Source organism: Oryzias latipes, chromosome 9 (genome assembly GCF_002234675.1).
Source record: "Oryzias latipes chromosome 9, ASM223467v1".
In the NCBI taxonomy this organism is placed as follows: domain Eukaryota; kingdom Metazoa; phylum Chordata; class Actinopteri; order Beloniformes; family Adrianichthyidae; genus Oryzias; species Oryzias latipes.
Window position 1 is genome coordinate 2,311,205 of NC_019867.2, and position 16,324 is coordinate 2,327,528.

Below are 16,324 nucleotides of genomic sequence, written 5' to 3' on the forward strand. Positions count from 1 at the left end.
GCAAATGATTATGTACAATTCTCTGCTCTTTGCTACGTTATCAAATGTTTATGTCATGTGGATCAAAATGTATTATATAGTTCACTCTGCATTAACTGCAAAATGGTTGACCAAGTTGTCATAATGTGACAAACATATTTTGCTGCATTGCAAGAGAGGATATTCGCTGTGATGTGGATGAGAATTTGTGTCCTACGTAACATACAGGAACGACAAGAGGTGTAGGAAGACCACACCAATTCCTACTGCACTGCCTGTACTGTTGGACAGAATATTGTCCTATCTGTCCTATCTTTCTTTTCCCTTTGTGTTACTGTTTGCAGTGGGTTTTTTCTATGTTGGTATGGCATGGTCTGTCAACAAATTACTATATGAACAATAAAAGTGTAAATTTGAATCTTGTCCAGTCTCTTGCAATCACACAAAAAAGATGTAACTTACATTTTGCAATAATTGTCATCCAAACTTTAGCCATAGTTTCCATCAGAACCTCCCTCTAAAGTACACAGTTATATTGACAACATGACTAAGTCATTTGACTGTCTTGTTCGTAGACAATGACACAAGGACTTGTCGTTCTGATGGCACTGACATGTTTAATGACATAAAGACTTAGTTTGGAGAGATGAACTAAAGATTTTGAGCAAGTTACAGGCTTTTGCAAGAAATCCATAGTGTTTTGCTGTTTGTACAAATTGTTTTGAGAAATGCACACACGTATTTGCAAACTTCAATTCTGATCTGAGAATTGTACTAAAGCCACTGAAAAAAACTGTAATACCATCTGCCGCCACCAGATGGCGCTACAACGTCTATTAGAATTGAGGATGTGAGTTGCATTTCACATTTGTCCATCTCTACCAATGAGTTTGGTGTGAAGATCTCAGGGGAAGCTTGCCTACCTGCTGTCTCGTTTTCCAGAAGTCCAGCAGATGACGCGGCTGCAGCCGCATCGATTAGGTTTCAGGTACTCCAACCCGCTGAAGGAGAACAATAGAGGCCTGTCAGAGCAGAGTGGAAAAACAAAGATCAGTGTCACCTCTGTATAGACTTTCCTTAGGTGGTGTTTTTTTCTTTTCTTTTTTTTTCCTTCCAGATATTAGGCACCATAATAGGAATTTAGGTCCTAACTGAAAACTTGTGCACAGGCTGGAGAAAGACTTAATACTTCACAACCTCATTTATCACCCATGCTTGGTTTCACCGACACTGTTGCTGCCCCCTTCCAAAGGATAAATTAATGAAGTTGTGTCTAGCTCTACTGTATGATACAAGTACTTTTTCTAGGCAGAACAATCCATTGGGAATGGAACCATATCAGAAAGCATCAATGAGGAAAATCCGAAGAAACAGCAGCTCTGTGCTGCAGCATCTGTTTTACCGAGGAGTTCACGGAGGAGGCAGGGACACTCCTGTAAGAGCTTCACGTTACCTGTAGTTTTTATTTTCATCACCTCTTGTTTTCTCTCTGAGATGAATTACTTTGTTCTTAAAGATGCCAGCTCTGCCAAGAGATGATAAAATGGTCCAGTCCATCGCCAGTCTGATAAGAGCAAAGAGTAAACTGCTGCTGCTGGAAAATCCAGACACAGTGGAGATCTACAAGGTAAAAACTGGAGCAAAATCTATAGCAAAAATAGTTCTCATTTATTTCAGACCCTACCGCCTATTTCTGAACACTCTGACATTCAAGCTATAATACAAACCTTTTAAACTGTTTCATAATTCAGCATCAGTTATATAAACTCCCTGTAGTTTGTCTGAGGACATTTAAACCCTTTTCCAGGATTTAAATGGTCAGGTTTTGGAACAGATAAATGTGTTTCGTCACCTAAATCTGTTTTATGTGGAATGCAAAGTGGGCAAAATGATTGAGCAGAAAACAAATCAAGTTTTTGTTTTGTTAGCTGAATGCAGCATGTTGTGTTTTTCTCCAGCTAGATGAACCAACAGTTGGATCTGAAAGACCAGGAAAAGGTCACTTTTATCTTCCAGCCATCACAACTAAAGCTTCAAGTCTGAGCTCCATCAGAGGGGCTCTGAGTCAGTCCTGCCCTTACCTGTACGACAAGCGGCGAGGGTCGCTCTCGTCCGTTGCTTCGCACAGAACCGGAGATCACTCAGGGAAACAGGTCTAACTAACAGATGGAGTAAACCGAGCTCTTTTAGTTCCTTTTGAAACAAATTTACATGTTTTTCTGTCCCTTTTATAGCAGAGCCACCTCAAAGCAAAAAAAGAAGCCAAGAAATCCAATGTGACGGTGACCATGACCTACCTGGGTCAACGCCATCGAGGATCAAACTCAGAGGTCACTCGAGATGAGCTGAAAGTGCTTCAGCAAGTCACCGGAGGAGAGAACATTTGTGTCTTCAAAGGCCTGATCACTCGCGGCGGCAAGTCCCAACAAAACAGTTTCTGTGACTGAGACAGACAGACAGACAGACAGACAGACAGACAGACAGACAGACAGACAGACAGACAGACAGACAGACAGACAGACAGACAGACAGACAGACAGATAGACAGATAGATAGATAGATAGACAGATAGATAGATAGATAGATAGATAGATAGACAGATAGATAGATAGATAGATAGATAGATAGACAGATAGATAGATAGATAGATAGATAGATAGATAGATAGACAGATAGACAGATAGATAGATAGATAGATAGATAGATAGATAGATAGATAGATAGATAGATAGATAGATAGATAGATAGATAGATAGACAGATAGACAGATAGATAGATAGATAGATAGATAGATAGATAGATAGATAGATAGATAGATAGACAGATAGACAGATAGATAGATAGATAGATAGATAGATAGATAGATAGATAGATAGAGTGTGATTCTGATTTTTTTAAAAGCTCAAAATTGCATTTCTGAGTATTTTTTTTTTTCAAATTGTTGTGAATCATATGACGATTTTTTAGGGTAGAGTTTATAAAAGGAAGTAGTTTAGATATTATCAGAAAAAAACATCCTTAATGTGCTCAAATAAAGTTGTAATTTATGAAAACAAAGTAAAAGAAAATTACTATTACAAAGTTAAAAGTTATTGCAACATTATAAATTAGATTAAAGTCGTACATTTATGGGGAAAAAGGCTGTTTGCCTAGCAAACAACAACAAAAAGGAACCAACATTGTGTTTCAGTGTGAGAAATGTAGAGCACATTGTAAGCCTTTACTTCAGCATTCATTCAACATATAAGGAGATACGAAGTCTAGATACTAAGTTTACTGATTCAACACTGTTTTATTGTGATTATGAGGACATTGAAAAGAATTTGCAGGAAACTGTGCCTCTTCAGAAAAAGATTCTTGACTCTCATTGAGTTTCCGGCGAGCGCGTCATTTACGCAAGCCGCCACAAATGGCTGCATTGATGGATTCAGTCGGTACATAATGTTAACAGAGATTCACACAACCGACTATACATATTTTTTTAAATGCATGGCTTAAGTAAATGCATTTATGAAAATAAAGTTGTGATATTACAAGAAAAAAAGTCACAATTTTACAACTTTATTTCATAAATGTATTAATTTTTCTGTTTTACACCGGCCCTTAAGCTCTGTCGTAACATCGGGAGCAAAAAATTGCTAAGGCAAAATAAAAAATGCTGTTTGAAAAAGACGTAGAAAATACGCTCATACAATACAATACAAGCTCCCTGCTCTGCTCAGTTCTGATACATCCACTAGTAGACAAATAGATCTATGAACGTCTTTGTTTTTCTCATTCGAGCTGACATCTAGCCATCTACAAGTGGATGCATCAGAATGGAGCTGATCGTAGCACCTTTGTCACTGCTGCAAGCTTTTTCAACAGCATTTTTTTCATCTGCTCCTGAGTCAAAAAGATTTGGATAAAGAAATACTCAGAAATCCAATGTAAGCCTAGTTTTCTTTATCTTTCCTCCATCATTAGGAAAATGCCACAATAATGTGTTAAAAACCCAAGAGATGTAGAGCACATTGTAAAATCGTCCAGTTTGCTCTAAATGGAGCACAAAACATGTACTTTGTCTTTCAGAACAGTTCCAGTTTGTGTCTCAGAGGCACATCGGTTACCCCTTCAGTGCCTCCATATACATTAACGGCATCATGGTGACCAGAATCAGCTCCTGCTGTGAGTACCGCTATGCTCCCGGCTTTCAGCAGGGCAGGAAGAGCTTCTTCAGACTGACTTGGCTGGCTGGTGGGACGCCCTGCTACAGGTCGGGGTTTCATCTACTCGGACATTCGCCCATTTGTGGCAAATGGAGGAAATGAATTGAGACCGCACCACACGGTGAAAATGTGTCTGGATGAAAGCCCTTTTTTCCTGTTTTTCAGATGTACGAGCCTTCGAAACAAATCCAGCTCCTTCCAGCAGCTGAACAACGGCACAAAGGAAAATGTAATTCTCCCTCTTGAGAAGAAAACTGGCAATGGTACAAAGCCTTGAAATTGTTGTTTCAATTTTCCATTAGTTCTTAAAGCTTGCTCAGCAACATTGTTGACTCTGGGCCCAGTCCTTGGTTTGGATGAACTAGTTTAAGGTCAAAACGCCCCACACAGCATTTCTCCACTCTGATTTCATGGTTTTGAATCTAGGGGCCGTCGATTCGTGCCCGTCGTCCCCTCTTTTCATCCCAGCCAAGCCTGTGAAGAAATCAGCACGAAGGACAAAAAAACACATCAAGGAAAGCATTGGAGCATCCACTGACAGTGAAGACCTCGCTGTAGCTGGAACTAAAGAGACGTCAGAAAGGAAAAGACGCAAAGGTCAAAGTAATCAGCGGGGGAGCAAAGACAAGGCGGCTGGATGTAAAGAGGGGGACGGGGGCCAAGACAGAAAAGGCTCTGAGGGGTCAACAGTGACGGAGACATTTGGAGAGAAGACAAGACACAGAAAAGATTCAAAACCAGCTGGTAATGCTGCAGTCCCGCTAACAGACGAGGCTTACAAGAACCCAGGTGAGCTCTGTTTTGGTTGGCTTCTGTCCCATCACACTGTGTACACAAACTGGAATGCGTATTGGATTTAAAGCACATCAGGTGACAAGTGATTTGTGTAACAAAAGAGGGCATGGCCAAAGGAGGGGCATTTAATTATTTGGTAGAGTCTTCTCATCAGGTAAAATGGGTCAAAATGAAATTTAAAAAAAGTCTTTCAGACGGATGCAGCACTTTTTAAATAGCAAAGATATTAGGGCGTGATCACAGAACCAACGTTTTGCTGCAAATTGTCAACCCAGTCGCAAAAAGATGAAAAGAAATAAAATAGCTGCCAAAGATTTCAGAAGAATTAAACGTGAAGCCACCAGGAAGCCTTTCTCCTCCAGTGCCGCCATGTTCCAAAACTGCAACTGGAGTGTGAAGAAGTACGAGATGTTCAGTTCTTAGAGACACGGCCAAAGAAAGGTCAAAAACCGAGCATCTCTTTACAAGACACATACGGTAAAACATCAAAACCGAGCCTAAACTATCAAGGTTTTGAGGACCAATGAGATGGGATGGGCCCGTGGTTGGATCAGTTACAACACAAAGCTCCACCTTGACTCAGACACCAGCAAGGTGGAGGTGGGGTGTTAGTATGGGCCGGTATTGTTAAAGATGAGCTAGTTGAAAATGGACCCCAAATCAACTCGCAGACATACTGACAGTTTTAGAAGACACTTTCTTTAAGCTGTGGTCCCCCCAAAAAATGGACATCTTTTAGTAAAGCAACGCTCCGTCACATGCTTCAAAGTACTCGACTGCATGGATGGCCAGCTAAGTCCCACCCCTTTTGATCTATTTTCAAAGCGTTCTCAGTGGTCTTTCAATTATGATTATGGCTTTTTTAGCTAAAACACACAAAAAATGTTGTTTTCTAGAACATACAGTAGTTTCTACAGAGCGGCAGGAGCTCTGTTCTGAGTTGTGGGCGGGACTGTTGGCACACAGCCTGCCCTAGCTTCCCAACATCCCTTTGTTCACTTGCTGTGGCGCTAGCTTACAGCCACTTACAACACCAACCTGACATTAGGTTGGTGAGCAAATATTGGAGCTATTCAGCCGTACAGTTTTGAAGGTTTGGGCTTTTCTGAAGCAGGACATTTGCAGCCAACCAGGATCAAGAAACTGACCGACTCCATGAATGGAAAGCTTGTGACTGTTATTGAAAAGAAAGGAGGCCATATTGGTAATTGGATGACCTTCTATCCTTTTCAGTGAATTTTCCATTTAACAGAATCTGTGGAAATAGAAAATGTTAAACAACATGGGTGTGCCTTTTATAGATCCACTGCCGGATGAGGAAGCGCCGACGAAGGAGAACAAAGAAAAAGAGGCAGAAGGGAAAAACAGAGATGGGGAAAGACTGAGGGATTTCTATGAGGAGTGCGTGGAAATGAGCGCAGCGTTGAAGCGAGGCCCAAACAAACACCGGTTGAAGGCAAGCAGTGAGTAAAGAAACTTCTGCACAGCAGGATCACAACTGGGGCTCACCAGAGCGCTGCAGCTGATTTACATAATAGACTTCTGCAGAAAAGACAGAATTTGCAGGAGCGTCCATGGACCAGTGTCTGCTTGGCAGAAGATTGATTACAAGTTGGAGAGATCCGACGAACTGAAATCCTTTCCTGCATGCATAAATTTCTGCAGATAGGCTTCATTCTGTTGCTCAAACAAAAGCACAAAGTGAGATCAGACAGTTTTATTTGCAGCTGAGTTGTTTATCTTCCTCTCTCTGTGAGCCAGTCCTGGAAAGGTGCCGGCTTCAGAAAAGTCTTTCGTCGAGCCCCAAAGCCCAGAGCTCAGATGTGGAGCTCAGTGCAGAAAGTGACAACCCTGTGCAAGCTGACGGTGAGCGTGAGGAGGAAGAGGACACGGCACGCCACAGCGAGAAAAAAGAGGAGCCTGTTAAAGAAAAAGACCTGGAGGCACAGGTGAGCATCCAACCCAGATTTACCACGGCGAATCTTTTTCCCTGCCGTGAGCTGCACATCAGAGTCAAACAGTCTTTCAGCATCCTCATTTTAGAGTTTAAAGTCCCCACAACCGATCATCTTCTGAACAATTTTCAAAGCGTTCCCAGCGGTCTTTCAATTATGATTATGTTGTTTTAGTCGAAATAAAAAAACTGTCATTTTCTAGGACATAGTTACTGCAGAGCGGCGGGAGTTTGTTAGAAATTCACATCTGAGAATTGGTTTACATATGTTTATTTATATTTATGTGTGTGTATATTTCTGTTTTTTATCCTGTTTCCCTGACAAATAAAGACCTAAGTTTGTTCAAAAGAATTAGTTTCTGCAAGATTACTTTAGCGTTTTGGTGCTCCTCACACAGTGATAACAAATAGTCGCAGGCTTTTATCTTGGCAGGGCAGGCGCTTGTTTCTGTCCAAGTGATCACGGAGAAAAAGACTCAAAACGTTCCTGAAAAATTCCTCAAAGTCGGCTAAAGTGGAACTGTGAATGTGGCCGACAGCCAAGCCGTTTGTCTCTCTGGAGACTCTGAATTCCTCCAGGTCAGGGTTAAAAAAAAAATAGACTGAAAGAATCTGTGATCTGAGAATAAATGAGGAGAAAGGAGGCCTTAATGCTCGCTTTTCTGTCTTTTTTTTATTTTGTTTTTAGCAAAATTAGCAGGTTTAATATGAGGTCAAATAAGGTGAATGAAAAACCAGTTTGTACATTAAAAAAAATGTAAACAAATTTGAAAGAGCACATCGTCATTTCTGTCCCTGCTGTCAGTCCTTAATTCAGATTTTTGTTTTTGGAGTTGATCTTGATTTAAACGTGGGGGTGGGACTTTGAGCCCATTGGTTACTGAGACATGTTTGAGATTGGGTGACGGAGGTTTTGCTGATGTCATATCTGCCATTTTCCAATGAGCTCCAAGCCTCACGTAAAATTAGGATGAACTCAGACAACAAAAAGTCTGAGAAGAAACTGTAAATTAAGCGAAGAGGGAGAGATTAAATAAATAATGTTAAAAACACAAAACAGCTGCTTTTTTTCATTTCTTTTTAGTTTTTTTTTTTTTTCATTCATTCATTAATCTTCTGAACTGTTTGTTCCCTTTCGGGGTCACATTACAGTTTTTTTTATTTCAATTTTTAAATGTACATTTTTTGATTCTTGATATTTATTTTAAGCTTACCTTTTATTTGTTTTAAATTTACAATTTATCTCAGATTTTCAACATTTCCTTCAAGTTTACATTGTGTACTTTTGACCTTAAAACTGTTTACAGCATCCATTTTTAATATTTACGTCTTCTTTTTTTTCCAAATTCAAAACGTCTACTTTTCAAATGTACCATTTTGTTTTCCATTTCCTTTAAGCTGATCCCGTTTGAATCCTTTGTCCTTGTGAACGTAGCTTGATGCCATGATGAGCGTCCTGAAAACATCTGATGAGGTGGATCAGCTGGTTCTGAGGAACACGGGCCTCACAGATGACCTGCTGTTGAGTCTGGCCACGGTGCTGAAGGGAAGCCCATCCCAGGTCAAGATGCTCAACCTCAACCTCAACACCATAGGACCGTACGGCGCCCACATCCTGCTGGAGGTTCTGAGGGTGAAGCCACACATTAGAGGCTTGCAGTAAGTCAAAATCCTTACCCACATTTGTAGGAGCTCTGTTTCATCAAAACTCAGTAAAACACCCTGCTTTCATAAAGATACGAGAAGTTTAGCAGCTTTCTCATAACTGCAAGCTTAACATAAAGACTCGCTGGCTTCTTCACCAGCAATGAGCTGTTGCCAGGCAACCACCCCATAAGCCAGTGGCCATGAGCCACAGCACCCAGCTGAACATTGGGGCTTTGTTGAATGTAGACATTATTTTAACAGAGGGAAAGGCTCTGCTTGTTATTGCTGCGGTGTTTTTGGGTCGCTGCGGACTCCGGTTGACCACCTGGATGTGCGTTTGTGCTGGCTAAGCTAGCCTGCTGCTGATGGTGCTCCTTCCATCCTGCAGTTGTGGGAACAGCATAGCTCTTCCTGTCCAACTCTCTGGTAATAAGCAGATTTTACTAAAGGGTTTCCTTACGAGGATTTGATATTTAACCTGAAAATGTCATGGCAACGATTAGAAAGGAAACCAATTACAATTATTTTTTTTATCCAGTGTGAGAACATTTTCATAGAAATCTTTATTTATTTATTTATTTATTTTTGTCGCCCTGCAGTTTATTTGGAAACCGCCTGCGTGACCACGGCCTGCTGACCCTTTTGACTGGAATAGCCGAACTCCAGGAGCAAACCGCAGCGACTGCAGCTTCCATCCATCAAGCGCTGCTTTTCCCCTCGGAGCAGGGCGTGATGCTGCAGCTCCCCACTGGGTGGAGCTCTTTTGAGGTTTTCACTCTTCTGGAGCTGGACATTGGTGGAAATGGGTTGAACAGTGAGGGGGTGAGGGTGATTGCATCGTACATGAGATCCCACTCACACCTCCAGTATTTGGGCCTGGCTCAGACCAGCAGCGCAGACCTGGCTGCCTGGAAGGAGCTTTTCGAGAGTCTGAAAGGAAACGGCGCTCTCGCTCACATCATCTTAGATGAGAACAATCTGGGCGACCCCGGAGTCCGGCTGCTGGCAGACATGCTGAAGGAGAACCCCAGTCTGCGGCAGGTGGACCTGGACAGGAACGACATCAGCGATGTGGGAGGAAATGACATCATGGGAGCGCTGCTGTGCAGGACGCACTCCCCGCTGAGCCACCTGAGCCTGGAGGAGAACAGCATCAGTGCAGGACTGATGAGCAGGATACAGGAGCAGGTACAGGACTCCTGCAGAGGCTGAGGCAGGGACCTGAACAAGTGTTTATTCTTAGGATACATCTGACCGTCACATGAGCTCACACCAAGGTCTCCTCCTTCCTAAAAGCGTGGCCAGCAAACGCTTCATCTCTGGGAGAGTAGGAGGCGTGTTTGCTTCCAGGTCGCTCTGCGGTCTGGAGGCATTTTCAAAGACACCTTTCTTTTGTGTGTCGAGGTCTTCACATTCTGCGTCCTGACTCCACACCTACCTTCCTGAGCTAACGCCAGCATCAAGTCATTTTATTCAATCATTTTCCATCTTCTTATATATATATAAAAAAAAACTGTGATTCATTCCACCCATGGTATTTACAAGTGGATGTTGCTCCCACGCATGGCCCGTTCCTGTCAGAACATTTCAGCAGCCATCACCTTTCACCGCTTCCACAAAATCAGAGGACTGTTACAGAAGGCTACCCTCCACCAAATTCTCTCCTTTTACAGGTCTTGTCTCCGAGACAGAGCTTCAATTCACAGCCAGAGCATGAAAAGGAGAAGAAAAAAAAAAGAATCTGGATTTTAAAGCCGTCATCTCATGGTTCCATCAACGCAGATGTTCTGTGAACAAGCAGAGCTGTGATCAAAGGTTGTCAGAGTGGTAATTATCTGCTCCTCTCAGGGTTGCCAGAAGTGATTCAGCTGAAACATTTACAGTCTTTGTAAATTCCTCTCTGTGGAACCCCGATAAAGATGCTTCCTGAACCTGCAGGAGGATGACAGATAAATGAGACCTTGACGATTGCATCTGCAGAAGTTACCCTGCTTTTCCACATCAAGCTCATTAGGCTTCTCCCTTTTTGCAACTTTTATGCATCAAAATAAAGACGGTTTTCAGCCTATTTCTTGTGTTTTTGTTCTGATAAGTGTAATGGAGGATTGAGCAGTGGGCTCAGATGTGCACCATCATGCCTGGCTGAGCATCAGCTGGAACACAAGAGCCACGCTGTGATTCAGGCTCCTTCTGCGAGGACTTTGTTACAGGTGATCACTGAGCCCATTGTCGGCCTGCTTATGCATTTATTAAAGAAATCCCACAGTGTTACAAGTTTCTGTCAGCGAATTTTCAAAGAACAAGTCCTTCAACATCACTTCCTCCATCCGTCTGGATTTTTACAAGTTTCCCAGATTTGAAAGAACTTCACCTCCCCCCTGAGCCACCATTTCCATCACACAGGATCGACCTGCAACCCAACCTCCCCCACACCTGCCCCCTGCCCTGCTCTGAGGATCTGTGAACGAGATGTGCGTCCATAGTTCCAGAAGCAGAAGATCAAGAAGGCTCCAGGACCGGATGGAGTCTCTCCATCCTGCCTGAAAGTCTGTGCTGACCAGCTAGCTCCCATCTTCACCAGGATCTTCAACAGCTCCCTGCAGATGTGTGTGGTCCCTGCTTGTCTCAAACTCTCCACCATCATCCCTGTCCCCAGAAGTCCCCAGTCACAGGACTAAATGACTACAGAGTAGTCGCCCTGACCTCGGTAGTCATGAAATCCTTTGAACGACTGGTGCCGGATCACCTGAAGGTCATCACAGACCCTCTGCTAGACCCCCTGCAGTTTGCCTACAGAGCGAACAGGTCAGGGGATGACACAGTCAACATGGCTCTCCACTACATCCTGCACCACCTTGACTGCAGAGACCTATGCACGGGTCCTATTTGTGGACTTTAGCTCTGCACGTAACCCTTGTGCTATCCTAGGCACTTTAACATTGGGAGTTGGGTCATCTAGACCCACTAGACAGTGCTCTGAACCTTTTTTTTTCAGTGATTTGTGATCTTCACTGGTGTCCATGGATTACATGAAATCTTTCCACCTTTATCCACCTTTGTCATGGTAGGAAGAACATGTCAAAGTAAGGGTGGGGTCATCTAAGATAGCACAAGGGTTAACACCATCGTCCCAGAGCTCCTCCACCACAAGCTGTCCCAGCTCGCCGTGCCTCTCCCCACCTGATCACCAGTTTCCTCATCGACAGGAGGCAGCAGGTGAAACCGGGACGGTCCACATCCAGCACTCGGATCCTTAACACTGGCGCCCCCCAGGGGTGTGTTCTCTCCCTCTAAACAAACGACTGCAGATCAGGAGCCCCCTCTGTAAAACTCTTGAAGTTTGCAGACGACACCACAGCCATCGGGCCACTTAAAATTAGGAGATGACAGTGGAATTCTGGAGGAACCCCCCCTACACCCACCTCCCCCACTCACAATTCTCAACAGCACTGTCCCCTCAGCAGACTCACACAGGTTCCTAGGGTCCACCATCTCACGAGACCTTAAGTGGACCTCTCATATACTCCAGAAAAAGGCTCAGCAGAGGTTGTACTTCTTGCGACAACTCAAGAAGTTCAACCTGCCTCTGGAGGTGCTGACCATCTTCTACACGGCAATAATTCATTCTGTCCTGACCACATCCATCACGGTCTGGTTTGGATCAGCTACCAGACACCACAGTAATGGACTCAAGAGAATCATCAGATCTGCTGAGAGGATTATTGGTTCCAGCCTTCCCCCCATTCAGGACCTGTACCGGTCCAGAGTCCGGAAGCGGGCTGGCAGAATGGTAAAAGACCCCTCTCATCCCCGACACTGCCTTTTCAGCCTCCTCCCGTCAGGGCGGCACTTTAGGACAACGTCACCCAAACCACTCGTATGAGGGGCCGTATAAGACATTATTTATTCTGAACCATTCACATTCATACATTGCTGCTCTCACAGTCATATATACTCTCTTTCGCATACACATATTCTCTCTTGCACATACATATATACTCTATATCGCATACATATATTCTCACTTGCACACACATATATTCTCTCTCTCGCATGCATATATATTACTTTACACATACAATTATTCTCACTCTCATTGTCACTCTCAAAAAAGAATATACGTATGTGAAAGACAAGTATATATGTGCGTGTGAGGAAGAGTATATATGTGCGTGTGAGAGGAGTATGCATGAAACGGAAGTGACTTTGCATGAAAAGGAAGTGACTTTGCATGAAAAGGAAGGCACTTTGTATGAAAAGGAAGGCACTTTGCATGAAAAGGAAGGCACTTAGCATGAAACGGAAGGCAGATGATTTCTCGTGCTCTGATTGGACGAGAGGCCGCCACCTCCCATTTTGAACAGACATGAACCAGCAAGAAGGAGCCACGGGGGTCCTGCAGCAGGCCATTGGAACCTTAACAAATATTTTATCTTCACCTCAAGTGGCACAAAAGAATGTCTCAAATACCAATAATGGTAATAGAAGCGCCACCGAAACAGAAAACCCGTATCCACCTTATTACTAGCCCCCATGAGCCTTTGCATGAATTATGGGCGACACTTCCTGTAGACGCCGGAACACGCATTTACATTAAAACAAGTTCCTCTTTTTTTTAATCCATAACTACATATAAATGTGGGAAAACCAGCTGTCATGTCTTAAAAAAGGCAATGGTGAGGCGAAGATAAAATATTTCTTAAGGTTCCGATGGCCTGCTGCAGGACCCCCGTGGCTCCTTCTTCTTTTTTTTTCAAACTTTATTGAATGTAAAAATTCAATACAGAACAATATTAAACAGTGAACAACAACAACGAAGGAACAAGCCAGTGGGTTAATGCATTTTATGCAGATATATTGAAACTAACACACAGATCTAATGTTTTGATGGTGTTCTTATTATCAGAGTTTCTTATTGTCTTAATGTATTGTTTGAACTCATTGATAAAGATTGAGAAATGAGGAGTATGATTCGTAACTTTTGATTTATGAATGTGCCATTTGCATAAAAACAACAAAAGGTTAATGAAGTACAACTGTTCTTTTTTTACGAGATGGACAGAGGGTGATGCCAAACATAACATTTTGTAAGTACAGGCGAAAGTCAGGGTCAATGTGGGCGGAAATGAAATGACAAACTTTAGACCAGAAAGTAGTGGAAAAGGGACATGACCAAAATAAATGTACAGCATCTTCAGGGTGTTCTTGACAAAAAGAGGAGGCAACATCAATATCTTTTTTGAATCTTTGCAGATATAGTTTGGATGGATAGAATTTATGGATTAGTTTGAATGAGATTTCTTTCACTTTATTGGTTAAAAAGTATTTTGCTGGTAAATTCCAAATCTTTTTACATTCTAAATGATAAACTAAATTATTCCAAAAAGAAACTACATAAGGAATGGAAACAACATCCTTCTGGAAGAGTGAGCGAATACGGCGATTTGTACCGTGGCTCCTTCTTGCTGGTTCATGTTAGCGTCTGTTCAAAATAGGAGGTGGCGGCCTCTCGTCCAATCAGAGCACGAGAAATCATCTGCCTTCCTTTTCATGCAAAGTGCCTTCCTTTTCATGCAAAGTCACTTCCGTTTCATGCATACTCCTCTCTCACACGCACATATATACTCTTCCTCACACGCACATATATACTTGTCTTTCCCATACATATATTCTTTTTTAAGAGTGACAATGAGAGTGAGAATGTATGTATGTGTAAAGTAATATATATGCATGCGAGAGAGAGAATATATGGATGCCCAAGTGAGAATACATGCATGTGCAAGTGAGAATATATGTATGTGCAAGTGAGAATATATGTATGCGTAAGAGAATATATGTATGCGAAAGAGAGTATATATGTATGTGCAAGAGAGAATATATGTATGCGTAAGAGAATATATGTATGCGAAAGAGAGTATATATGACTGTGAGAGCAAGAATGTATGAATGTGAATGGTTCAGAATAAATAATGTCTCATACGGCCCCTCATACACTTGCCACAAAGACAGCTTCTTCCCCCGAGCTGTCACTCTAATAAACTCCTGACCCCGGACCACTCAAGAACACGGAACAAAACCACAGAAACGGTCACACCGGAACTACTGCTGCATTTTACTTAGACTCTTTTCTTATTTAGTTATGTTTATTTATTCCTACCTTATAATACTTTCTTTTTTATTATTTATCCTTCTTTTGTCTGACCCCCTCACACTTTTTTATACATTGCTAGTTTGCACGAGAGCACAAGACACCGAAGACAAATTCCTTGTACATGCGCTATACGTGGCCAATAAAAGCTGATTCTGATTCTGATTTGATTCTGATAAAACATTTTGAAGGTTTCTGCAAAGCATCTACAGGGGCTGCTCCAAAAATAAACTGAAAAATGTACCTGCATCACTCTTCAGATTTTTTTTTAAGTAAGACCAATAATAAGTACAGAAGAACTATAAAGTTCTTCTCTGTCTGTGAAAGCAGGAAAAGCTTCAGCGGTCACACCAGAGTGCCCTCTCAGGTGAGAGATGTGGTGCTGCAGCAAAATGAAAAGTCTTGGGAATTGAATTACTTGACTCTGACCAAAGACATAAGTCAGAAAACAATCCTCTCAAGTGTCCATTTCCACTGACTTTAAAACAGAAAAGCTCTGTTGCTGACTTTCTAATTCTTAGCACTTAACACTTAATAGTGAACAGGGTACACTTTTTGGTTTTGAGAAAATATTTTGTCCTATTTTTAGTTTTTTTGCCGCTCTACCGATTCCAAGAAAATTAAATAAGCTTTTTATTGAAAAAGGAAAATCAAATTTCTGGTCTCAAATCTGTCCAACAAAGACAAAAATGCAGGAAAAATGCTGGAAAAGCTAAATACTAAAATCTGACTCAGAGGAAAGAAGCTTGGAGAGGATCCTGGACACAGAAGCTCAAATCACATCAATTAAAAAAGGATGTCAAATAATAAAAAAAACATCAAATTTTAGAAATCAAAACAAAATTCCAGAAGCCAAAAAAAAAAACATTTCAGAAAAGTATTTTCCAATGAATGAAAATGAATATAAAAACAAAATCAAACAAAAAAAGAAACCAGAAAAGCTGGGTATTATGAGACATCACTGACCGAATGATGAGGTTTGGAAGAAGAGGGAAAGCAGAAGGATGGTTTGCTCAAACTGTGGAAAAGAGTTTGTTGATCAGTCAAACATGATCAATAGAAAGCTTTACTAAATCTCTATTGTAGGAAGGTTTTGCCAAATAACTTCCTGTTTAAAAAAGGTGGACAAAAGTCATCCTCTAATCAGTGACATCCTACAATACCCTCTTCACTGGTTTCTTTTTTCTCGCCCTTTTTATTATTTTATTTTGATTTCTGGAAACATTTCTTTATTATGTTGTATGATTTTCTTTGAAATTGTATTTTCTATCAGCAAAAAAGTAGCACATGGGTTAGTTTCTTTTATTAGGTGTACTTGAGTAAAAGTATAGCGAGTAAAAAGTTAACTTCAAGAATACTGTCTCCCTTGTAGTATACCCTAAGAATACTTGTGGTGTACTGAATAAAGTACTTTTTTCCTAAAGGTTGTTTTTTTGGAATTACATTTTGGTCTTTGGAATTTGTTTTGATTTTTAAAGTCTTTTTTTAACGTTTATTTGCTTTTTAAATTGTCGTTTTGATGTTTTTTCATCGAGGGATTCGTTGATGTGATTTACTTCTGGACCACCGTACCAAGAGGCATCACCAACAGCG

General features: G+C 41.6%; 1 protein-coding gene across 5 annotated transcripts in view; it reads left to right on the plus strand.

Annotated features, from left to right (window-relative positions):
- LOC105354674 overlaps positions 1–10,651 on the plus strand; it is a 44,980-nt gene extending 34,329 nt beyond the window's left edge. The window contains exons 3-14 of one of the 5 annotated variants that reach the window (XM_020705684.1): positions 1,288–1,414; positions 1,496–1,606; positions 1,938–2,132; positions 2,214–2,394; positions 4,051–4,234; positions 4,353–4,450; positions 4,614–4,976; positions 6,094–6,186; positions 6,284–6,445; positions 6,744–6,931; positions 8,372–8,595; positions 9,183–10,651. In XM_020705684.1, the coding sequence (XP_020561343.1) occupies positions 1,288–1,414; positions 1,496–1,606; positions 1,938–2,132; positions 2,214–2,394; positions 4,051–4,234; positions 4,353–4,450; positions 4,614–4,976; positions 6,094–6,186; positions 6,284–6,445; positions 6,744–6,931; positions 8,372–8,595; positions 9,183–9,795 (2,539 nt within the window). In that variant the 3' untranslated portion in view covers positions 9,796–10,651. Of the gene's footprint in view, positions 1–703; positions 1,415–1,495; positions 1,607–1,937; positions 2,133–2,213; positions 2,395–4,050; positions 4,235–4,352; positions 4,451–4,613; positions 4,977–6,093; positions 6,187–6,283; positions 6,446–6,743; positions 6,932–8,371; positions 8,596–9,182 lie in introns of those variants that run through there. The other 4 variants (XM_011478785.2, XM_020705685.1, XM_020705688.1 and 1 more) reach the window with 4 other exon arrangements.
- Positions 10,652–16,324: the final 5,673 nt, after the last annotated feature.